Source organism: Pholcus phalangioides, unplaced genomic scaffold (genome assembly GCF_987345545.1).
Source record: "Pholcus phalangioides strain wild (caught in Gottingen) unplaced genomic scaffold, Ppha-v1.0 ptg000024l_1, whole genome shotgun sequence".
Classification (NCBI taxonomy): domain Eukaryota; kingdom Metazoa; phylum Arthropoda; class Arachnida; order Araneae; family Pholcidae; genus Pholcus; species Pholcus phalangioides.
This window is the reverse complement of record NW_028301616.1, coordinates 13,210,787-13,237,820: the sequence shown is the minus strand read 5'-3', so window position 1 is coordinate 13,237,820 and position 27,034 is coordinate 13,210,787. Positions and strand designations below refer to the sequence as shown.

The window sequence follows — 27,034 nt, the reverse complement described above, 5'->3', positions numbered from 1 at the left end:
TCCGATGTTTTTGTTATTTAAAATTAATAAATGAAGATATTTTAAACTTTCATTTCCAAGAATGTCTCTTAGCATTAGCATTGATAGTGGTTGCATCTACGGTGCGGACGTCTCCGGCCAATGGATTGCTCTGTTTCTCATCAAACAATAACTACCTCTCTAAGGATCGATGACCGTTGCAGTGCGAAGGGCTGCTGGCATCAATAGCCGGTCGTTGCATCCAGAGAGTGGGTACTGCACAGTGAGGATGTCTAAAACAGGGCCGTCTTGACGCATGGGCCCACCCGGGCACGACTCGGGGCCTCAAGAGAAGAGGGGCCTCAGAAAAACCATAAGTAGTTGAATTTGTGAGAATTTTCCAGGTACTGCCTCGGAAAAATCACTTGGCCCGGGGGCCCATGATGTTCTTAAGGCGGCCCTGGTCTAAGCGTTGATAGTCGTTGCATCTACTGAGTAAACTTCTCTTGCCATCGATGGCTGTTTCATCTACAGTGCTGAGGTCACATAGCGTTGATGACACTTGCATCTGCAGTGCAAACGTCTCTAGGAGTCGATGACTCTGGCATCTACAGCGTGATGTTGGTTAGCATGGTTGTTTCATCTACAGCGTGATGTTGGTTAGCATGGTTGTTTCATCTACGATGCTGGAGTCTTTTAGCGTTGATAACATTTGCATCTACAGCGCAAACGTCTCCAAGATTCAGTGACCATTGAATCTTCAGCGCAAACTTCTTTCAGCATCCATAGTCGTTTCATTAAAAAAAGTGAATGTCTCTAAGCGTCGATAATCGTTGCTGCGTCTACAGAGCGAACATTTTTTATCTACAATGCTGACATCTCTTAGCGTCGATGACAATTTCATCTATAATGCGAACGTCTCTTAAAATTGCTGGTCGTTGCATTTACAGTGTGGTATTTTTAAGCGTTGATAGTCGTTGAATCTACAGAGAGAACGTCTCTTGGCATCTATGGCTGTTTTTAATCTACGTTGCTGACGTCTGTTAGCGTTCACGACAATTGCATCTTACATCGTGATTATCTCCAAGAATCAATGGCCGTTGTATCATTTACAGCGTGTAAGTATCCAAAAATCAATGACAGTACATTTTCATCTACAGCATGTACGTATCGAGAAATCGATGATAGTTGCATTTAAAGCGTGAACGATCAACATGATTATCGTATTAGCTTCCTCGATCACACTAGATCCTCGCTAGATGGAGTCGAGCTGAGTTTAAGGTTGTGAGTTGATTCACTTTTGGGATTTTTCCGACCCAAGAAGTGTGTTGCTGCTGCTACTATTACTACTTCTTAATCAATGCTCCTTGTAAACATTCCTCAGTGGAATTTTGTAGTTTGTTAATTGGTGGGAATCACACTAGTAACGGAAACCTGGGTGCATCTAGTTCTACTTACAGGTTGTGTTTTGTTTGAGTGTTGTGTTTGCTTCGTATTTCCTAAAAATTCCGCCTCTTCATTGAGAAAGGTTGAAAGTCCATTTCATGGTGTGATCAAGAAAAGTATGTGAGTCGAGGTCCTTCTTGTTTGTGGATAAATTTCAAGTTCAATTTAATACGTGAGCAAAGTGAGTCGCTACGCAGGTCAAAGTGGTGAACCTAGTTCAGGAGTTCTTAACCTATGGGTCAGAACCCAAACTTGATTCGCAGGGGCTTCCGAGATGGGCTGTTCAAATCCACAAACAGCCAGGGTCTTTTGAGCTATGGGTCACAACCCAATCTTGATTCGAAGTGAGCTAGGTGTCGTGCAAACTTGATTCGCAGGGGATTCCGAGAAGCATCATACGAACCCGCTTACAGCCAAGGTTTTTGAGCTGTGGGGTCACAACCCAAAATTGATTCACAGGGGCTTTCCCGATGAGTCGTGCAAATCCACTTGCAGTCCTGTTATAAATGTGCTTATTGCGTCACTGGTTTCAGTGATTTCGAAAAACAAACAGTCCCGCGGGTCGGGAAGCTCATCTTGTTGTTGACTGCTGTCACGCTGAAAAAGATCAAGAACCCCCGGCCTGGTGGGAAGGAGTAGAAATGACCAAGTTGTCACTGGAGAAATTAATTCTTTGTCCACAAAAATTTTTGAAACGCCAGATGGCAGACACCTTTTTCTTTGGAAGAACTTTTTCCTTGGTCCCTGTGCGACTCCGACCCGATGAGAGTTGCATTCTATGGTCTCCTAGAGAATATCGTGACGATATTCAATTTAATTTTTATTCGGATTCAGTATTTTTTTTTTAAACTGCGTTCGACAAGCGTAAATCTTTCTCCGCGATACGATCCCCGATCGCTTTTCAATTACATGCACAACAAACAGCTTTATCTTGAAAAATGATTATCTCGTTATGAGTATTTAGCATTGAGATCTCACGCTTTAGTGTTTTTCATCAGCCCGTGTTTTGAGAATTTTCCGCTTGAATCGAGTTAAGCCGATTATAAAATGTATTTTTATTATTTACTTGAAATTTGTTTTTCTCTCGAATTACGTGAACAACGAATGGGAAAGCGACGCGAAAAATAGAGGAAAAACGCCGAGCGCTAGAGAAATGCGATTATTTGTTGATATTCGTCGTCATTCCATGTTTTAATGTGGCTTTTGTGATGTGATAGAGAATTAATAATATTGTGTTTCTATGATATCCGAAATGGTAAGAACGTTAGCGTCGTGCATTTTCGCAATATTTATTCACCATATATAAAAAAATATAGTGCTTTTTTATACATATATATTTTTTTCATGCCGTTAAATGTGCTGAGGATTTTTTCTAACTTTTCCTTTTATTCTCACGTTACAGGGCCTCACCTGCACTTTGGTGTTCGCCATTTTTGCCGCCGTCCTGGGGATGGTCCAGTTCGGATACAACACTGGGGTCATTAATGCGCCACAGAAGGTCTGTCATTTTTATATGCATCGTATCGGTCCCCGTGTATCCAAAAAAAAAATTAGAAAGTTGTTGCCCGGGTTTTTTTTTTTTTTTTTTCTGATGTCAACGAAAAAAAATTCCACGTTTCTACGTGGAATATTCTCTGAGATATTCGAATTCGAAAAACAGTGGAAATTTGGGGAGGGGGGACTGCGTTAAATGCGGGTAAAACGATTTTTAACGATATTTTTCCCCATCTTTCCTCCATTTTTCGAACCCCAATATCTCTGCGAATATTGCACTTGGAAATGCAGAATTTTTTTATCTTGGTCACAGGAGAGTTCGGGCAACAACTTTCTAACTGGGTTTTAGGGCACAAAGTGTCCATATAAAAAGTTAACGTTTTTTTAATTTTATTTTAATAGCTGTACAACTTCTTGCAACATGAATGACATATACTGAGTACTACACGTTATTTGGATAATTTTTCTAATTGGAAGTATACCTCTAAGATCAACGGTTCGCCAGTAAACTGCCATGCGCCCTGTTCACCCTGTATATTTCATACTAGCTACAATACCCGGTGCTGCCCGGGTTTTCTTCAATCACTGGGAGGATTGTAAAAGTGACAAACCATTATAGAGGGGTATAAACTATTATACATAATTACTGGCAGCATTACAGAAGTGACATATCTGAAGCGCATTGCTAGGGAACCACGGTAACCAAAGTAAACATTCCGAAAGTGATTGTTGACGTCCAGGAACCATTGTTACTCTACCGTTTTTTGCCCATCTCTAACGAACTTTTAAAGTAGCCTATCGTTCAAGTCGGTCCCGTTCGGTATATATACAAAGTTTAGCGTTGATGAGTCTAAAATTGTAGATTTGTATAGAGAACCCACACACACAGAAAATCAATTTTACAATACATACATAATGGCCATGAATATGTGTGTGCGATTGAATTTTTCTGTTGGTGGTTTTTACGGTTAGACATCCCGTAGGATATAGACCGAGTCACCACACAGTTGGTTAGTTAGTTACATAGCTGTTGTCAAATGCAGGCCCGTCATTTGGGTGGGGAGTGATAAGTCCCCTCCAATATATTGAAAATATGTTCTTTGCCCCTCCAGGAAAAAAGTTGAATTAACGGGCCTGGTCAAATGAGTGAGGGACTTCCCTCGCCATATGGGTTAGGATGTCCAAGACAGAAGACACTTGGAGATCGCACCGTCTCTGGCGATTCCATCAGCAAACCGCGGCTTCGATCTTGGCGAAATAGCAGCATCTGCGAAGGATACAGAGTGCATACATGGATACCATAAGCGAAAAAAAAGATGTTTTTGTTCATTATAAACACAAGCGCGCCTTTTAGGTATCGTACCTATATCCCGGGGTTCGGGTCTAAAATCTGACCCCTGACATTTTCGGAGTGGAAGGCACCCCGAAACCTCCCTCCCGCATCTCCCAGTGGTATTTTCCCGTCGCGTTGTACGCATGCGCCCGATCATCTCGTAGCAACCGGCGTGACGTCATCGCGGGAGGATGCAGTTCCCGGATGAGATGAGAGAAGAGCACTCTCTCTCAACTTCTCCTCCCATAGTTTGCTTTATTTAATTTAACTTTAATCATATCTTTTCAGGGGGTTTTTTTTTTTCAAAAAGAGGGAATATATGAAAAAAAGATGGAGAGAAGACTGACTCTCCTCTCTCTCTCTCTCTCTCTCTCTCTCTCTCTCTCTCTCTCTGTCCCAAAGGGCATCATCATCAGGTATCAGCAGTGAGAGCCAAGAAAAAAATTATTTGGCCGCGATCGATGTCGACTGTTTTCTCTGCCGCGAGAGGTGACTTCTTCTGCTAAGCCATACGTGTTAAACCCATGTCCCGCGGGCCGAAGGTGGCCCTCGGAGTCTTCTGATGTGGCCCGTGACCTCAAACTTAATTTTGCGACATATTTACTACCCTTGAGTGACCGGTGGCACAGTTAAAAATCACGCAAGCGGGCGAGACACATTTCGAGTTCACTTAACCTACCCGCGGCACATTTATATATCACTTAAGTGACCCGTGGCACAGTTTCAGATCACTCAAGCCGCCCACGAAGAAATCTTAAATCACCTAAGTTACCCACGGCACATTCTCAAATCACTTCAATGAACAAGATTTACAGGCATACGAGATTTACAGATCACTTGAGTGACTTGCACCACAGTTCCGGTTTATTTAACTGACCCACAGCACAGTTTCAGATCACTTAAGTGGCCCGCGACACGTCTTGAAACCAATGATGCGGCCCAAACTCTCCAAAAGGTTAAACATTCGTCCTCGGTGCTCGTTTTCCACGAATGGTCATGTGGATTGGTCAAGACAGGGATTCCTAACCTTCTTCACCCGCGACCCAAAATCAACAACAAGATCAACTTTGCTACCCATGGGACTGTTTGTTCTTCGAAATTAGTGAAACTAGTGACGCAGTGACTGCATTTATTACAGACTGTAAGAGGATTCGTTTGACTCATCTAGGAGGCCCTCGCGGTTCAAGTTTGGGTCGTTACCCATAGCTCAAGAATCCCTGGCTGTAAGTGGATTCATACGACCCATCTCGGAAGCCCCTTCGAATTAAGTTTGGGTCGTGACCCGTAGGTAAAGAACCCTAGTGTTAAAACATTATTGAAAATGAGCTTTGATGCACACTAGACGCCGTCCTAATCAGATTGGATCTGATTCTTGGACCATCATTGCGACAAAACCACTCTCAGGTATAATTCAAAGCGGGGATTTTCCGGCAGCGGCGTATTCATTTGTTTGTTATTTTTCCTTTCGTGGTCAAAAATGTCAAGTATATGCATGAACTCAAGTAGTATGTTACCTTCGGTATGTTACCAAGAGTAGTTATACCTTCGGGAAGAGTGCGGGCCACTTCATTTATTTCCAAAACGGGTGCGAGCCACGTAGTTAAGTGCTCTAGAACAGAGCCGCCGGTCTCTAAGTGATTTGTAAATGTGCCGCGGTTCACTTAGTTGATCTGGAACAAGTGGTGTCGGAGCCGGTTGGCACTCAAGCACCCGCAGTATTTTGTTTCATGCGTCAGAGGACCCTAAGAATTAATTCAGGAGTCAATGTTTCCTATGTACTTAAATCTCATGTCGAGCACCCACTGGTCTAAAACATTGCCGACGACCCCCCGCCTGGAACTGTACCGTGAGTCACCAAGAGCTGGGGAACTGTGCCGCGGGTAACTTCACTTAAATGGTCTCGGAATGTGACTATACCTTCGAAATGGGGATTATACCTTAAGTGATCTGGGACTATACCGCGGTGATATTTTAGAATGCCGTGGGTTACTTAAGTTGTCTGGAACTGTGCCACGGTGATCTGTAAATATGTCGAGGGTCACTTGAATGGTAAGGGAATAGGAATCACTAAGTGATTGAATGAATGAAACTGGCGTTAGTCTCAAAAATGATCCTTAAATATGCCACGGGTCGCTCAAGTTTTCTGAAAACGTGTTGCTTCGTTTATTTTTACAAAATTCCGTTTGAGGTCGCGGGCCACATCAGATCACTCCGAGGGACACGGGTTGAGAATGTATGGCGTAGACAAATGTCGATAACTGGCTGTGAAGTTCCAGTTGAAAATAGAGTGAATATCGGGAGACTTCCTTGTTCCTTCTCGTCGAAACTATAATGACATCCTTGAGGTTTCAGTCTTGATCTCGTCCCGTGTAAGTAGCAGCAGCAACAACGATCGTCATTTGGAGCCGATCGAAGTGAGAGAGAGGGAGAGATCTTGATCGAGGCTTGTATCATAATTAAAGCCGAAGCACCGGCCATTATCCGCAGCTGTGGCATCATCGTACCAAACAGCGAAAGGGGAAAAAAAAGAGGGGGTCTTTTACGCTTTTTGACGGCGTTTCTTTCTTGTAGGTGAGTGTTGATGGAGTGCCCTATATTTTATTTGCTGGAGCTAGTTCTCGGCGTCAGCTCTCTCATCTTCATCATCCCCCAACCAGTGCCGTGCTGACAACCAGTTGAACCGCCCTGTTTCCATATCTTTTTGCCTAAAATTTTGATTCTTTCCACTTCCGTACGATCACATGGCCCACCACGTCATTATTCTCGTGACAATTTGTTGGACGATTTTCATTCTGCCTATAAGCACTTGGCCTGTAATTACCATTCTTCTAATGACAATCTTATCCATATGATCAGATGAACCGCCACTCGTTCTCCTCACGACAACTTTGCAGATGATTTCATTCTTCACAATCCAACTTGGGGCACTATTTTCATTCTTCCCACTTCCGAAAGACCACTTACGTACCCTTCTCATTCTTCCCGCTTATATATGGCTACTTCAACTACCACTCCTATTCTTCCAATGACAACTTAAGCAGATGGTTTCATTCTTCACAATCCAACTTGGGGCACTATTTTCATTCTTCCCACTTCCGAAAGACCACTTACGTACCCTTCTCATTCTTCCCGCTTATATATGGCTACTTCAACTACCACTCCTATTCTTCCAATGACAACTTAAGCAGATGGTTTCATTCTTCACAATCCAACTTGGGGCACTATTTTCATTCTTCCCACTTCCGAAAGACCACTTACGTACCCTTCTCATTCTTCCCGCTTATATATGGCTACTTCAACTACCACTCCTATTCTTCCAATGACAACTTAAGCAGATGGTTTCATTCTTCTTAATCAAACTTGGTTCACTATTTTCGTTCTTCCCACTTCCGAAAGACCACTTACGTACCCTTCTCATTCTTCCCGCTTATATATGGCTACTTCAACTACCACTCCTATTCTTCCAATGACAACTTAAGCAGATGGTTTCATTCTTCTTAATCAAACTTGGTTCATTATTTTCATTCTTCCCACTTCCGAAAGACCACTTACGTACCCTTCTCATTCTTCCCGCTTATATATGGCTACTTCAACTACCACTCCTATTCTTCCAATGACAACTTAAGCAGATGGTTTCATTCTTCACAATCCAACTTGGGGCACTATTTTCATTCTTCCCACTTCCGAAAGACCACTTACGTACCCTTCTCATTCTTCCCGCTTATATATGGCTACTTCAACTACCACTCCTATTCTTCCAATGACAACTTAAGCAGATGGTTTCATTCTTCTTAATCAAACTTGGTTCACTATTTTCGTTCTTCCCACTTCCGAAAGACCACTTACGTACCCTTCTCATTCTTCCCGCTTATATATGGCTACTTCAACTACCACTCCTATTCTTCCAATGACAACTTAAGCAGATGGTTTCATTCTTCTTAATCAAACTTGGTTCACTATTTTCGTTCTTCATACTTCTGTAAGGCCACTTGGCTAAAACCTTTTAGATACTACTAGGATTTAGGAGGCTTTGACTTACCCCATCTTTTCCATTCTTCTCAATCCCACTTCCACATGAGCACTTGAACCACATACTCACGTTGTCTTGATGACAACTTCGCAGAGGATTCCATACTTCACAATCCCACTTGTTCTCCCACTTCATTCTTCCGAAAGACAACTTGGCGTACCGTGCTTATCCTTCCCACTTCGGAATCGACACTTGACTCCACCTCTCTCATTCTTCCAATAACGAACTGTCCAGATGATTTCATTCTTCCTAATCAAACTTGGCACACTATTTTCATTCTTCCCACTTCCGTAAAACCACTTGACCAACCATTTTCCTTCTTTCCATGAAAATTTATCAGACGATTTTCATTCTTCCAACAACCACTTTGCCAATCATTTCCATTCTTGCTGTGGCCACTTGACATATTATTTTCATTCTTTCGTAGTAGGAAGAATGTGTTTTTCCATTCTTACTACGTCCTTGACGTAAAATTGTCATTCTTCCTCTCTACTTCCGTATGATTTAAGACTACTTGTCCCACCACTCTCATTTTTCCAATGGCAAATCGGCAGAGGATTTCATTCTTCACTCGACCACTTTATCTGCTGTTCCCACCACGACAATCATTGGGTAGTCAGGTGGGTGAATACAACACCATCTATACGTCACGAGCTTCGCGTGGAGCCCTTCTGCTGTAGATGGTGTTGGCTAATACCACACTGTTCATAAGAAATGAAGAATTTGATTGCCGATGCCTCCTCACAACTATTTTTCACACGTTTTCCAAGAGGAGATGCATACTTTTCCTACCTAGTTTCTAGGTGATAAAATGCTTTGAAATACAGTACATGGATTGAAATTGCCTTCCTGACATTATAGTGAGATAATTGACGGGGTATAGAAAAAACGAATGTTAAGAGAACAGCAGTAACATCGATGAAATATTATCCTCAGGAATACTTCTTCGGAATTCCGGAAGATAGTGCGAATTCCATGGCATAGGAAAAAAAAATACTGGTGATTACGGGGCTTTTCTTTTATTACGCATCGAGTCCCATTTCCATGGGCCTTTCTGAAATCGGAACAAAAAAGAAACATTACCGGGAATAGCCGCATCTCTTCGGCGAAAAGAAGCTGCAAAACTCGGAAATGTAGAATATTTAAAAGGAAATGCGGTGAAAGAAATGGTTTCACAGCGAATAGTCTTTTCTTACAGGAGAAGCATTTTTCTGTAAAATGTTCTCAATAAATATCTATTCGCCCCTCGAGCCGTTTGGAGGGAAAAAAAACGCCACGCATTTTATTTTATTTTTTCAGACATAGGTAAGCATCGGGGAGGGTATTCGGAGGAATATCCTAAAATCTCAGGCAATAGGGAGCAGATCCTTTTCCTATGGGTCGATAACAGAGGAATGGTTCGGATAGTGCCGTTTCGTCGTTTTCCATCATTTCTCACGCGACCCGTGTTACATCATGTCACGCATGCATGTATGCAAAACACGAGGTTTTTTTTTCGGCGCATAGATATTTCGTGTTTCGGATTTCATTTTTGTAAAGTCGGCAGGCACTTTGGTATTCATGAGTGAGATTGTTTCCGAGGTGGAGTGACGACGACTCTGCCCCCCCCCCCCAAAAAAAAATATTCTATTCGGATCACTTCTCTTATCCTTCTTTCTATTCGTTTTCTTATATTTTTTCTTTCTTTTTGTGTCGTCGGAACACGCAGAAACGAGAAAAAATCTTTCGATCGGATTCTCCCCCTTGTCTTCTCTTTGGAGAATCTCCATCGAAGATGTTGCAAGAAAAAGACGAATGTATTCGAGGGAATCGAATTCGGTGGAGCAGTCGGGGACGTGAGTTCGTGTTCGGCGCTCGATGCCGTCAAGGTGAGAAGACGATAGGTGTGTTGTAGTAAACAGTGGTGTACCCCGTTCGTACGATCCGCGTTTAGACGTTCGATCACGATTCATCTTTATATGCGGGGTGGGCGAATAGTCCATAACACATTTTAAAAATAAATTTTAAAAAATCAACCACTTGACATAATGTACTAAATTACTTATCATGAGGTTCTTTTTTTTTTCTGAATTAAAAATTTTTAAATTTCACTCACAAATGGCGCTGTATCATGAATACATCGACGTGAAATGTGTTGCAAACGGTTGTATAATTAATATTTATTACGATTTAGTGAAACAAAAAAATCGCATTTCAATATAAGCACTCTTCGTAGGGTCCGGTTATATCTAATCGAGCTACGTACGATATTTTCGATTTACTTCCATTTTTGCTTGGCAACCTGCTGCAAAAAAAACAAAAAAAAGCAGGCGAAAATGCGAAACAGTTTGCTTTTGAATCCCGAAAAATAAAATTTTTGCAAATTTTTATCTGTTGCGCTATCTACACCATTTATGTCGAGGTGTGTGTGTGTGTGTTAGTGCCATCTATAAGGGGCCGTTCAAGTATTACGTCATCATCGATGGGGGGGGGTGTTTCCGATTTGCTGACTTTTGATGACAGGGGGGGGGGTTTGGATAATGCTTACGTCATCAATCACCTCTTATGAAAATACGAGTTAGGATTCAGAGGGGTAGAGCTGATGACGAAATTTTGCTGACAAGAAGGGAGGGGGGTCAGCGTTTACCGTATTTTTACGTGTCAGTCCGTGTTTATGTGTGTTAATATGAAAAATTGGAGATATTTGGCTTAGCTCGATCTTGTTCTGATAGAGGTAATAACATGTAATTTAACTTATCAGCGATGATTGGCTACACATATTCTGCTATTTTCTCAGAGATATATAGTTAGCAATGAGTATTTTCCTTCTGTGAATAGGAAATCCCTTTATCATAGTTACGATAACCTTCAATTTTAATGTGCTTGTTTCATAAAAGCATCCCATTCATTTATAAAAATTTATATATTTTATAAAAACATTTTTAAAGACTAGGAGTACACTAAAAAATATTTTGAAAAACTTGAGAAAAAAAAACACCAATAAGCCTGTTGCTTATTGGTTGCATTTGCTACACCCCCTTCAAGCAAGTCTATGTCCCATCGTAGGTATGGTCCCCAAAACCTTACAGCATACTCCAGTCCAGGACGAACTAGGCCTCGGAAAAGCAGAAGAATGACATTAGGAGAACGCGAAGAAACCTTTTGAAAATGAAACCGAGCATTCTATTCGATTTTTTGACCACAGCTCAAAAACCTACGCGGCTCGTCAATGAGAATTCAAAAATCGGTGACCTTAGTTGCATCCGGGCTAGTGACACCACTTAACTCGTAAGAGAAACGTGGATTGTTCGAACTAAAATGAGTGATCATGCACTTGTCAACGCTAAGCGTCATGCTCCATTCATTTGCCCATGCTCCAATCCTGGTTAAGTTGTTCTGAAGCAACTCCCTATCGCTTTGATTCCCGACTACCCCCCTCCCCTCCCTATTAGCTTTACGCCATCTGCGAATTTGCTAACAATCCCATCGATACCGTGATCGAGTTTATCGATAAAAAGTGAAAAAGTATGGGGCCAAAGACACTTCCTTGAGGAACTCCACTTGTGACGCCTGTCCAATCAGAGAATTCCCCGTTCACTATAACTCGTTGCGACCTATCTCTTAACCACAACTCCATTCAATTCAGCAAGTTGCCCCCCAATCCCAATCTCGTGTAAACGTTTCAAGAGTTTATCATGTTGAACCTGATCGAATGCGTTCTAGAAATCAAGGTAAACAACATCTAAATTTTTGCCCTTACCCAAAGAATTCGTCACGTGATCATAGAAGCAAAGGAAGTTAGTTACACATGACTTCCCGTTCCTAAACCCATGCTGATTATCTGACAATACAGTATTCTCGTCTATCCACTTCCCCAAATGCCTTTTGATAGGAATTTCCAAAATTTTCGAGAGGGAACTCGTCAAACTCACTGGACGATAACTGGACACCGCTTCTCTATTACCCTTTTTAAATATCGGAACAACATTAGCAACCTTCCAATCTCTTCGGATGATACCCTCAGCAACAAGTTCTACAAAAAACTTTTTTAAACTTTTATAGTGTAATACCGGCCCAATATAAACTTCACGCACAGGCATGCAGTGGTATAGAGAGATTGGGCGGCTTTTTTCAGCCCCAAGATATTGAGGAAACGGATGTTTTCTGGATGTTATGCCAAGGTGAACTCGGAAAGAAAAGTTCTGAGTTCACCTCTGCATAATATCCAGAAAATATCTGTTTCTCGGTGCAGTGGTATGTTTCCCTCTTCTATGCTCGAAGAAAACTCCGCCTTAAAACCCCGGGTTACTGGATGGGACGGATTATCGAGAGTCTTCAATATATAAACACAAGTATTCAGATACAAATAAAAATTTAAGGGTGAAATGGTACGGGAAAAATGAAGAATTTCATTTTTATTACACACACATTCCGCCTATATACTAGACTTATAGTACTGTATATACTTCTATATCTTACAAAATACAGTACCACTTATCTACTATGTATACTCTTACCTTGTTATCAAGATAATTTCTCCACACGTTATCCGTGAAACAGAAAGGACGCGAAAATTACCTTTTATTCCATCGTTTCTTTCGAATAAAAGGTATGACGTAAAAAACAGAGGAAATTTTCTTTCTAAATTCTTGCGTACTGTTCACCAGGGCGGGACTTCACGCAGGTGCGAAAGGCGAGATCGCACCGGGCCGCAAAATATTAGGGACTGTAAAACTTTATATTATTGCATTGACTACGTATAATATTTTACAGCTACTTTTAAAAAGAATTGAAGTTCTATCGATCTACTAATGAAAAGTATGTCGATTTATTAAAAGACGCACACATAGTAGTGAATTCATAGCCCCCCCCCCCCATTTCCTTGAACGGAACCTTGATTTTTGATAAGACCCCAGACTAAGATTAGAGCTGGCTTTTTTTCGTTTTTTGATTCTCAAAAAAAAAATGTATTAAATGTATTCAAGATTTGACTACAAATAAATAAGAATTTTTAACGAAATTTTGAAAGTTTGACATTTTTTTATCATTATCAAATAGATTTTATAAAGGTATCTTGTAGGAGTTTAGCCATCATGAATCGTATTATTTTATTCTACGATAATTTCTTACTGCTGTATAACTACTTCTTCAAAACAAGGGGGTGTGTCGAAAGTGTTTCAAACCTGTGGGTGAATGCATGGCTTCATCTTTACCACGAGGATTTAATTTCTGAATTTATTCTGGGGTTGTTCAGCCCCATGCTACAAAATAATGTGGGTGCGCGTGCATCCATGTGCGCCCGGCTCCGACGCCATTGCATTCGCACCGAGATTTCCGAACAGATGTTCTCTTAGTCTTCGTCTCTTTGCAGTAAATCTTCAAGTTCAGGCATCTGCCATTTTCACTTCCAAGTATGGGTGATAGCTGGCTTGATTACAAGTTCAAACTATATTCATATTCGACACACCAAAAATAACTAACTGTTGAAAATCTGCGGCAAATCTTCCTGCATTCAAACATGAGAAACAGGTATTATGGCGCATAAAATTTCCCCTGTATGCAGTATGAAAATGAACAACGTATGGTATCATACGATACATTCATTTTGACGCTGAACACCGGTTAAAACCCAACACTCAATATTAGTTGAAGAATTGTAACAAATAGATTTTTTTTTCATTTGATAGGTGACAGCAGTGGTCCTGTTTTTCCTCATGTATTCAAAATACATTAAGGCACTGCTCAGTCATAACTAATTTTCTTTTCCTGTGAATTTTCATAACATACCCATAGATGTTCTTATTCTTTTATTATAAATATATTCTTTCATTATAAATATATTATAGATTATTCTTTCATTATAAATATATTATAGATTATTCTTTCATTATAAATATATTATAGATTATTCTTTCATTATAAATATATTATAGATTATTCTTTCATTATAAATATATATTATAATACATAAAGCACTCATTATAAAACCGATTTCCCCTCCCAATCTAAACTCTATTTATTCAATTTGTTTGAGAGAAATTACACAATATCTACTTTAACATAAAAAGTTGCCGTTTTGTTACCGAGACCGGAATCGCCTTAAACTCAAGCCTCCCTAGATGATCTATATAGTCTAGGTCTGGACTAGGGTCTATATAGCCTGGGGGAGCTTTCGCTAAAACCCACAACCACACCCTCAAACTCCTGCCACATGCACCCACGAACAACTTGAGATCAGAAGTTGAGAGAAAGCCTTCCCACACCTCTCCTCTTTTTCCTGCATCAAATCTGTCCAAGTCACTTTTCATGTTAAAGCACGATTTTTAAATGCAACTTCATTAAATACAACTAACCCTGCATAACCAGCTTTCCGCTCGAGGATCTCGCCGGTTCGGTTCCGATATAGCATTGATGCTATCCCACGCCGCCGTCCACTCCAGACCAGTCTAGACCAGACCAGAATGCGACCGTTTGCCGGCTCGTGGACAAGCGAATACTTTCCGTCCACTTTCAACACCGTCCACTTTCCTAGTTAACAGAATATCACAAGAACCAGCCAACTTGAGTCATTCCAAGAGACCACCCTCGCCGCAACCTCTCATTTTTCCCACCTTAGAATTGGCCAAGATACCCTCAACTGAAAAAGATGGCTGTACATAAAATTAGCTGTGTATTAAAAGCGTTAGTAATTAGTTTTTAATTTACTTTTAATTTAATGTGCCCGCCCACTTTGAATTTAATCAGTGAAAATTCAAAGTGAATTACTGAAATTTGAAATTGAATTCAGTAGTTTTTTTTTCCTCTTTATATACACTCAGATATTATTTGTTGTTTTGTTCCATTCTGTTGTCCAGAATTTTAAAATATATTGTTGAGACAACAATGGAAAACCGGAGAATGATTCAACAATGGAATGAAATCGCCATGGTGTGACAAACAGTTTAAATTCTATTTAGCCACTCAATCCAAGAAATTATAATTTTTGAATTTTCATCCTTTTCTTATGAATGATAGTCTGGCATGCTACCAAACCCATATACGGTATTGCAGGCCTTCTTAATAATAATTATAAGATAACTTTCATCGAATGTTAATTGAATAAATATATATCGACCCTAAATATTGATATTTTGGACTCCCCATCTAGCTCGAAATACGTGCCTACCTACCAATTACAGTCAAACTCGGTAATAACGACATCGAAGATTACGCGAATTTCATTCGTAAACACGGGACATCGCTAATTCTCCCTAAAAATGTTGCCAACTGTCAACCAAATCGACAATTACTCTTTATAAATGAAATTACAAGAATGAAAATGAGGTGCTACAGGAAGTCTGCAGTGATTTAAAAATTTGTAATTTGTTTCACGGGAGGAGAAAAAAACCCCATCTTTACTTTAATTGATGCTTAAAACTTAAAAGAGTCACAGCCCCCCCCCCGGAAAAGTGATTTCTCTGCCCCCCCCCCCTCCCACCTGGCTACAAATACTTGCAAAACCAAGTTACATACTCACCGTCGAAAATCTGACCAGATCTAATTTTCATGAGACCTTTCCCCACTTGAAGCCACAATACGTTAAGACGGCTGTGGAAAACCTAAAAAAATGTCAAAATCATGAAATATTCCGTTTGCATTATGATAAATAATTCGGAATAATAAAAAAAATATGTCGTATATACGAGGTCATTGCATTTTCATTGACGTTATAGTCAAGGTTCATTAACATTGTTTTCTTTACGGGTCACAACCGCGAATTACTGACGTTATGACTGAGGTGTCGTTGCAACTGACGTCGTTATAGTTGAGTTCAACTGTACTATACTTGCTCTCGCGAAAATCATGGTACCAAATCTCATTATCAAGAGCTCCCCCACTACACTTTGAGCATTATGAGTGTGAAAAACCAATGTGAATGCTGCAACAGAAAATTTCTCGGGTAAATAAAGATTTGTAATTTGTTACTGTATTTAAATAGTTGTAAATACCGGAATTCATAATTAAAAATGTATAATATTGTACGGATATTTAAAAAAGTTATAGTTAACAAGAAACAATTTTTATTATAAACCTCTAAATTTCAAGTATTTATTTCAAAAATAATAGTCTACGCACGACGAAAACATAAAAAGTCAAGGAAACAGATAATTTCCGTATTATATACCGAGGTGAATCAAGAAAGGGAAGTCATCCGGTGCCAGCGGGGCCTTAATCCAGCACCTCCTAGAGGTAAGACGCCTTCATATACTGTATTAAGGAGTTCTACCTAGAGGTATAAGCCCCCCCCCCCCCCCGCACGCTGCTTGTGACGTCAGAAAATAGTCCATTTTCCCTCAGAATATTCAGGGGGAAAAAAATTCCCTTCTCGTGCCAGTATCATCGTTGTGAGGAAGAGGAATGATCAGGATCAGAATTGGCGATTTCTATGCGCCAATCTAGTCACCCCCCTCCCCCCATGTGGTATTTTTGAGCCAATCAGGAAGATTCTACGCCAAAATAAGACGAAACGAAATAGGATGCTGTGGTTCAAAATGTGGCAAACTTGCTAGGTAGTCTTAATGATGTTGCAGATGAACTTGGCAAACCCGTGCAGAGGCCATCTAGGAGGTGCTGCTCGAACCCACAGGTACGAATGCATTCTGGGATAACATGCTACCGTCTAGGAAGGGGGGTTTGAAGGTTGCTTACGTCATCAACCACATCTTTTTGAAGATATGAAATATTCTAAGCTGCTGACGGGGGAGGAGAGGGGGAGGAAGGGTCAAAAGTGGCTGAAAATCTGCTTACGTAATACTTGAATGGCCCCAAGTGAAATTTGGAAGGTTTTTTTAGTTTATCAAAAAAAAAAAAAAAAAAAAACTTTGCGAAATTACAAGGATTTTATAATGCAAACCACTCCCCTTTCAATTCAATTGGTTGATTTTTTATTAATTTTTAAAATATATCATGATTTATACGTCACTAATGTAGTCGCATATGGTGGAGAAAAGTGTGACCGCTGTGTCACTTCAAATGGACGAGCTGTGTCAGATGCTCTCTCTTCAATATATAGAACATTGAAGGACTGTCCGGACATACCCTCTCTTCACATCTCAAATCGATATTGAAAGCATTACTCTTCTTCATTTCATCAGGATATCATTCAGGTATCTTCTCGTGGCGAACGTTATCTATATTTTCCGTGGTAGAGAAGAATATTTTGTTAATCTTTTTTTTTTTTCAACGTCTCATTGTTTAGTCAATTTTTGAACCCACGAAACTGTATCGCTCCTGATGTACTGTAACAACAAGCTGCTGACCTTCATCTGCGGTAACGTGGAATAACATTCTCTAGTTTAAATTGAACAGTGGAGGTGGCAAAATGCTATTCACGACCCGGAAGGACATCAGCATCGTGATTCCACTTATTTTTCAAAACTTTTCACAGAAGTTATGCCGGCGATGGTGTGTGTGTGTGTACATACTCGCGTGTGTGCTTTTAAATGAATAAATGTTCGACAAACGAATCGAACAGCGTCACGTTTCTCGAAATGTGGCCATTAGCGTTTCTTCTTCTTTTCTTCTTGCGAGTATCGAGCTCTCTTATTGGTTCGAAAGAAAACGCGAAATTTTTGTTAAACTTTTTGATTCGATCACGCGAGGAGAAAAACTTATTCTTGTGGAATCGAAATTTCACGGCATTTGTTGTCTTGACTGAATGGAAAATACTAAGCGACGATTTTGCGGGTCCATTCTATTAATCGATCTTGTGCGACGACCTGTTTGCCTCTTTGCTCACCGTTTCTTAGATTTCGGAGAAGTTGGAAATGTCCGATAGCACGCCATAAAATCAGTCGTAATAAAGCGATGTTTCGTAAACCGAACTGGGTTCCTTGTTTTTGATGAAGAAATCGGAAATAACCGTTTTTCGCGTGTTGTAGATAGATTGGCGTTTTATTAAACGTCTACGTCTTCCAATGTGGCCTCATTTACACCATTGTTAAACAAAAAGAACTTGTCTTCGACTTTTTCGCGATGATTGTCGATATCACGTGTGGATCCCGATTTTCTGTATTTTTATGAAGGTAATATGGTCAACGTAGCCATGTATCGTGTTCTGCGTATTGATACTGGAACACCTTTCGTGGGCCGGAGGTTGTACACCTAGCTTACAGAATATATAGAAATGCTAGAGGGAAAAAAGCGTGCATGAAAAAAACGTATTTAAGAATTAATGAGAAATAATTTTATGATTATTGAAAGAAACACTTTTAATAATAAATCAAATAGAGAAAGGATTTCACTGTTATTGAAAGAAATTATTTCAGAATCAATTTAAAAAACAGTATTTCGCAGTTTTAAAAATACATAATTAATGAAAAATATATCCAAGATTATTGAAAAAAAAATTTTTAGAATTAATGAAGATTGTCATGTTTAATGAAAAATAATTTCGGAATTCATGGCAATTTGTATTTGATTTTAAAAAAATATATATTTCAGGATTAAGGAAACGAAGAAGTTATTTAGGAACGAATAAAATTATCAAATAATATTGTCCCCACCCCTCCGCTTGACTAACGCAGCCCTTAGCCCCTTTGAGCCCACCCTATTAAACGGCACTATGTGAATCTAGATACTATCACCACACCACTACTACTTAACCGCACCTCGTGCTGATTCCTCTATGGAATTTCTAACGAATCGGTACATGCCGGAATGTGTGTTCTGAGTGTATGTGAGGGAAACGTAGATACTACAATATAAATTGTTGACTCGTGGGCTTCATATAACTTTTTTTTTGTCTAAAAGGTTGAAGACTCCGGGAATAAATTATTGGCTGGTTGGGGCAAAAAGAAATCCATGTCAGAGATTCCTTCTTAATATTATCCAAATCGAATGTCTATGGATTGATTGAATAGTGGAAAATCTATCTTATACATCCTCCAAACATTCGAATGGTGCGCAGAACGAATAGACACAGCCGAGTATTAATGTAACAACACATAAAGTAGGATAAGTCTCCATAACTCTTTCTATATTTTTTTTGTGTTCTTGTGACATGCTGAAATAATTTTCTGTTCAAATATTTCCGATACGGAATGGTGTTTTGTTAATTGGTGCTTTCTTCGTCGATTTTTTCCAGGTCATCCGGGGATTCGTCGGGGACGTGTACCGCTTGAGAACCGGCAAAGAGATCACGGAAGATTTCAGAGATCTCTTGTGGGCTATCATCGTCTCGATCTTCGCTATAGGCGGCATGCTCGGCGGTATCCTCGGTGGATTGGCGGCCAACAGATTTGGAAGGTAACCATATAAATAAGAAATGAAACGTATATAGACATGCATCTAAAATCTATCACATTATAATCACTTGCACACATACATGGATAGGCACTGACGATGCATTCCAGGGCCGCCCTTACCAGATGCTGGGCCCAATGCGAAAACAATTGCGTGTCCAAGTGCGTCTTAACAATTTCAGGATACCAAAAATAATTAGGACCCACTTTGCCCCGATTTCATATATTTTTTGTGGGACGGAATTGGCATCTATTTACTTAAGAATATACAGGAATGATAAAAAAAAAATATCCATGCAAAAGTTTTAAATGCACAATTAATTGTAAATTAACACGAAAATTAGTGGAAATTCAGCACTGAAGGTAATTTTAAAGTAGTGACAGAGAAATCCCAAAATAAATGAAAATTTAAGGCTTGAGGAATTTTTAAAAAAATTGAAAGAAATAATTCCAGTATCAATGAAAATTTTGAATTGATGTGAAGGAAATAATTCCAGAATTGATGAAACTTCAGAATTTACAGAAAAAAAAATAGAATATTGATGAAAATTGTGGAGAATCGATAAAGATCGAAGTGATAATTCCAGAATTGTTTAAAATTTGGAATTAATGAAAGTACATAGTATTTCAAAATTGATGAAAGAAAAAATTCCAGAATTGATGAAAGAAAAAATTCCAGAATTGATGAAAGAAAAAATTCCAGAATTGATGAAAGAAAAAATTCCAGAATTGATGAAAGAAAAAATTCCAGAATTGATGAAAGAAAAAATTCCAGAATTGATGAAAGAAAAAATTCCAGAATTGATGAAAGAAAAAATTCCAGAATTGACGAAAATTCAGAATTAATGCCAAAAGTAATTTCAGAATTAGTGAAAGTCTCAAATAGTTTAGCATGGTTTCTGACCGCACCTGTTGCACACCCTTAAGTGCAGCTCTGATGCATGCAAATGTTCCGTCGACTCGTTATTCTAAGCATCACTCTCGTTTGGTCAAACCTTCATTCAGCAACCTCCCGAGTACAAAATGGGAAAAACATAACCAACTTCACCTACATCTTGATATGGTACGCACACTTGCATAAAAAACGAAGTAATGTAGAAAGGTGTGGGTCGATTGCCCTTACGCTCAAACGTTCTTCAGAAAAAATGTGTCGGTAGCCCTCACTCCAATTTTAAAAATTCAGATTGTTTGAACCAAGTTTTTTAACGTTATTTTAATGGTTCAAGCTCATGTGAAGGCAGAAGAAACATTGTATGAACCGATACATATTTCACTGTATCCGATTATTTTATAAGTGAGCGCAACTTATTGAAATAATGAATTGCTTCGCAAATTATTGAGAAATTAATTTCTTGGATGGGAAAAAAAAGAGATGGAAAGTGAAAAAATATTACCAAAATATTTATACGTCCAAAATTTAAAAAATAATTTTCACAAAGATAGATGACGCTAAAAACCGAAACTAATAACTGCAAAGAAAATGAAACCGAAACTGATGTAACGAAATAGGGATACGTAAATTTCGTATTTGCGAAATAACCGCGATAAATGCGAAATTTGCCAACTTTGACGAATACGTGCTGAAATTTGATTTTTTTTACTACTTTTTCGCAAAATCTAGGTAATTTACACGTTTTGAAGTGGAAAAGTGATTTCGCTCAGTACTTGTGAGCGTGCTTGAAAGGGAAACCACAAGCACTTTCCCCCTTTGATGTTGTGTAATACATACAGTTGAGTTTGGTTATAATATAGCCCCTAGGTGATTCGAGAAGTGTATGTGATAACCGACGTGTATGTCATAAGGGAGGTGTTGAAATTAGATTACGTAGCAATGACATATACATATGCATTGTTGAGATTGTCGTGGAAAAAATAAGATTATGCCTCGCATAATTGAAATATAATATAGCATGAATATAGTTTTTGATTGGTATGTGAAAATTTTGGAAATTTACTTAGAAAATGAGATAAAATATACAACAACATGCAGATATTTTTTGAAATGTTATTGAGTGAGTGAGAGAGAGAGATTTTTTGAGTTTATGCTAATAGTTTTTCCCTTTGAAGTTGACAGTATTGTACATTTAAAAATTCAGAAAAAATAATACCACTGATGTTCATGAATTCACCAATTAATAATACACTTGAATTAGCCACTAGTCTCAACTTGAATTGAGACCACGTGATAATTCCATAATTCCGAAAAGCATAGACGATACAGTTCTGCACAGGAAGACAGGATCATAAATATCAAAAATTTTATTGCAAAAATAGTTACATTTATTATCGACAGGTGGCGCTACAGTTTGTTATTTATAATATTCATAGATAGGCTGACCATATTTCCTCGAGAGAAATACGGAACATTGGGATTCCAAATACGGGAAAATACGGGACATCGCCAATTATCGCCAAAAACGACGCCAAAACCAAACAAAGTTGCCAAATATTGTTGAAATTACGAACAAATCACAATGGCGGGAAATGATGCATTACTGCAAATTGAAGTGGATTAAAATGTATTCCACGAAAAAAAAAAGTTTACCAAACCAAGTAAAATGTGGAAGATTAGTATTCTCATATATAGATGTATCATAAAATAATTTATGAGTTGAAAAATAATGTCAATCTTTGACTTCAATAAAGAATAAAAATTCAAGTAGGCTTCGTGTAAAATACGGGAAAAACCGGGACACTTTTGCCAAAAAGTCGGGACGGCTGAAAAAACAGAAAAAACCAGGACTGTCCCGGGAAATACGGGACGTATGGTCACCCTATTCATAGATGATGGTCACCCTATTCATAGATGATTAAATGAACACGCTCGCTGTGTTAAGAATCAGGAATGTGAAAAATCGACCATCGCCGCTCACTGTTGGCAAGAAGGCGATAGATTCAAATTTCACAAAGTCAAGTCCACAGTTGATTTAGATTTCTACGAAGGCACATATATTCGGGCCTTCAAAAATACACTTGTTAACGATAATAAATCTACACCCCCGATCGCAACAGACCAAATTTGGCTTAAATTCATTTGGAGCGGGAATTATAAGAAAATTCGAATAGACCAATCGGATAGCAGCACTATTCCGCAAGTGTCCAATCAGGACGCTGCATTAGTATCTCACCCAGGCTCACAGCTTCATTCTGACCACGACGTTTAAAGTGAACAGACGTGCTTCTTCCGCTGAGCAACCAAGCGTTAAGATTTGGTATTCAACCCAAGTGGGAAACTCGGTCAGCGTGACTAGTGGTTATATTTTCCTCTGAAGACGGCACCCATTGGTGTTGAAATGCATTAGGACTTTTTATTTTCGTGTATTTGCCTTATTCGTTGGTGTCGTCTTAATATTCTTGGGCAAAGTTGATCAACTCTTCTATATTCAGTGCTAGCTGTTGATTAGGAAGTGTAACTATTCCATCCATGTATTTTCGCTTTTATTGAAAGAATTTAGGGCTAAGATATCGCCCGTATACAAGGAATACTGTCCATAAAAGGCTGTTTTTGACTATATACAGTCAAACCTCGTTAGTGCGTCACCCAGTTAACACGTCACTCCGCTTACCGAGTCACTGTTTGGAAGTCCCAATTGTCCTCAGGCAGGGATTGGCACAGCTATGGCTTACTCCGTTTAACGAGTCACTCCGCTTACTGAGTCATATTTTTGCTCTCCCAAAAGTGACTCATTAACGAGGTTTGACTGTATTTTCCTGAGTTCTTGTTTTTTTTTTTGCAGGGTTATATCTGGATTATTTTTTTCGTTATGCTCACTTTTTTTGGCTTGTTATACCCACAGTGTATGTTCTAAGCAGGCTATGTTATAATATCCACCGGTTATGTTATAAGTGTACCCGACTGTATATGCAACTTTTTTGAATTTCGGAAAATGAATGCTATAAAAAGCATTTGAAAAATAAGGTTAAATTAATAGAAAATATACTTTTTTCTTTAAATGCGAAATTTTTGATTTAAACCGTTTCACTTATTCGAGTTGTGTGTGTGTGTGAACGAAAGTGAAATTTTTCATTTGGAATTCGTTATTGTAAATAAATGCGAAATTTCTAATCTGAATTTTTTTTTTTGCGAAATAAATGCGAAATTTCGATTTTTTTTTTTTTTTGCGAAATTTACGTATTCCTAAACATGAAGTAAAATTCGTCCACCACAACCGAATAAAAAGTTAATAGCCGATGTTTCATTGCATCAAATTTGTGAGTGCGCTTGATTTGAGAAAACTTTTGCAAAAAAGAAGATAAACATTCCTGTAACATGTCAATTCAGAAGCTAATGTTTCAAGTCAACAGCAGAGGACGCTAACAGAAACGTTTTTTTGGTACTCGTCAATATATTTTTTTGTTCGATTTTTCAATTTCTCAACCAAATTGCGCCTAAATTTTTCCTTTGAGTTCTAGTTACTTAATTAAATTAAAATGCTTGCCCCCCCCCCCCCCACTGCAATGACGAAAATCAGATAGGGGCAATCGACCTATTGCGTTGAAAATTCAAACCTTTCCCATTTTGAGGGCATGCGACCGAGCCCCGTGTTGCATAGCTGTGGAATAGAATATTATCACTCATAATTTACCCGTAAATAATAACTATAAAAATGCATTATTATCTGTATGACTTCATTAGACACCCTCTATGGTTCATTTGCATCCTAAATCGGCTCCATCATCACGTGGTTTATTTTTCTTTTTTTACTGGTGGATGTAGTTGTCAATTAATACAAGATAAACTGGCTGTTTGTGTGAAGGTAGTGATTTTTTTGAAGGAAACTTCACCTCTGCGAGAACTCGAACACACGATTTCTCGCAAATCCAGACGAGTGCGCTACCAGGCAGAGGTGAAGTTTTCTTTCGAAAAAAAATCAGTACCTTCACATAAACAACAAGTTTACGGTGTTCGTATACCGTTTATTTACAAATATGTCGCCGTATGGTGGCCTTGGTAACATTTACGAGCTGATTGCAGTCACCGTCAATCGCATGGTAGCATTCAGCATGTGTACGCTCCAAGGAAGTATTGTTCTATCTGCTTCTATAGCGTAGTGGTAGCCCGTACGTCTGAAACTGTGACGGGGCGTAGACTCGAATCCTCGTAGAAGCAGAGGTGAATTTTTCTTTCTAAAAATCAGTACCTTCACATAAATAGCCAGTTTTCAGTATACCTATACAAGTTGGACAGCGCATCATTCTCTTCATAGTTTTCAATTTGTCTTAGCCCGACTCCTGAAATTTCAGCTCCATAGAATTTCTTTTAGCAGCGGTTGAATAAAACGGCCAAACGTTCTTGTCATAACGCTCATCGCCAGAAATTTATTTACCACTTTCGAAGTCATCTTTTTCCTTTCTGATCTCCATCATTAATACGGCGCTGATCACTCTACACACGCGAACTTTTGGTGTGTGTGTGTGTGCTGTCACTTGCACGCTCGACGATACCTTCTTCCAGCAGAAAAGGAATGAAAAAGATATCCTCCGCGTCGCTTCGATCCGCATAATTCCAACTCGACTCCACCATCGTCGTGATGGAGACCACACATTACTGCCTTCCAGAGAAGAGTTTAAAAGAATAAATTCGTGATCTTCTCGGTTTCCTTTCTGATTCGGCGTCATATTTTTATATTGTTGTATGGAAAGAGAATTAGCAAAGCGAAAAAATTTAGCATTTTCTCTCTCTCTGTTCTTCTGGTATATCGTCGGCTTTCAGGCAGAAGTCACCTAGTAAAAGTTTTGAGATATAGACGATTTAAGCTTTTGAGTAATTATGAAAAATATTGCAAATCATTTTACAGATCTCTAACTTCTACAGTAGGTTTACCGGTGTTTAGATAACTGGTTTGAGTCGTGAAATAGACTTAAGTTCTAATCGACTGCACTAGCCGGTCAAAATAATTTTTAGCACTTGTTCGTATTTTTCAAAATGCGCTCAAAAATTACCCCTGTACCAGTTATGAGAGTGAAAATACAGTGTGTAACAAAATAAAAAAAAATCATAATTTTTATACAGCTCCCCCCGTCTTCTAACTTCCAATTAGAAAGTTATTGCCTTGTCTGTCCTGAGTACAACAGAAAAAAAATCCCAAGTTTCTAAGTGCAGTATTCGCTGAGATATTCGAATTCAAAATCGGAGCAATGTTAGGGAAGGACAGCATAAATGAAGGAAAGGAACGTTGTGTGTCTGTTATTTTTTGTTTTTCTGTTCTTTTATAACTTTTCTCCGATTTTATATTCAAATATCTTAGCGAATATTTCACTCTTAGAAACACTAAATTTTTTTCTGTTGGCCTGAGAAGATACAGGGCAACGACTTTCTAATTGGAAAATAGAGGACAAGGGGACCATATTAAAATGTATATATTTTTTTATTTTGTATTTTCACTCTCAATTTTTTCACTCCATGGGCCATTCAAGTATTACGTCAGCAGAGTTTTAGCCATTTTTTACCCCCTCCCGACGTGTCAGCAAAACACTGACCACCCCCCCCCCCACCTGTCAGCAAAGTTTCGTCAGCAGCGCAGAATATTTCATATCTTCAAAAAGGGTGTGGTTGATGACATAAGCAACCTTCAAACCCCCTTCCCCGTCATCAAAAGTCAGCAAATCCGAAACCCCTCCCCCCCAATGCTGACGTAATGCTTGAATCAACCCCCCCCCCCCAGTACAGGGTAATTATTGAACGCCTTTTGAGCATTTTTTGAATTGGAATCATACCTCTACTACGGGCGGTTGATGAGATAAAGGCCGCATTAGTATTTACAGGATAATCTGCATAAACGAATTCCATGAATCATTTTGAATCAGTAATATAATACTATTCAACACTGATTTTATTGCCGAAAATACTTCAGTGATTTTAGGGTAACTTTGGGGCGCTGAATCCAAATCTGACATTGGTTTTTTTTCAGGTTGGCTCTATTTTTTGAGATAAAGTGAAAATTTAACTTCTCGATATTAATACAAAAGCAGCATACAAATCGCATTGGAACTGTGCGAAATATAAGCCAATAATAAACTTAAGATCAATAAGTATAGACCACTGATGTCTGATGATGATATAAATGCAATTATATGTAGTGAACAAAATAGAAAAATAAATAAAAAATGAATGCTAAAATTCCCAACGCTAAAGTTTTAATACGAGTCATTTGAACCAAATACAGTGAAACCTGTGTATAACGATACTGTCTATAACGATAAACCTACCTATAATGTTATTTTCTGTGGTCCCGGCTAGTATCGTTATAGACAGGTTTTAATGTATATTGATAATGCTACCATATTTCTTGAGAGTGTGGCCAGAAAAGTATGCAGGCATGTTGCAATTTCTGAACTCACACGATTACCATTTACTTCATGCCATATATAACAACCACCAACCTAGTGATGCCCAAACCTAACGTATAATTCGCGCTCAAGTAAGACGCTGCAACTAATGCTTTCTATTGGAAGTATTGTTCACTAACTCAGGGCTTCTCAAAGTGTGCTTCACGGTGCCCTGGTGCGCCG

At 38.9% G+C, this 27,034-nt stretch overlaps 1 protein-coding gene across 6 annotated transcripts in view; it reads left to right on the top strand.

Moving 5' to 3' along the window:
- Glut1 (Glucose transporter 1) overlaps positions 1 to 27,034 on the top strand; it is a 220,070-nt gene that overhangs the window by 145,069 nt on the left and 47,967 nt on the right. For all 6 annotated transcript variants that reach the window (XM_089251418.1, XM_089251415.1, XM_089251414.1 and 3 more), the window contains 2 exons: positions 2,807 to 2,902; positions 19,366 to 19,526. In XM_089251418.1, the coding sequence (XP_089107544.1) occupies positions 2,807 to 2,902; positions 19,366 to 19,526 (257 nt within the window). The remainder of the gene's footprint in view (positions 1 to 2,806; positions 2,903 to 19,365; positions 19,527 to 27,034) is intronic.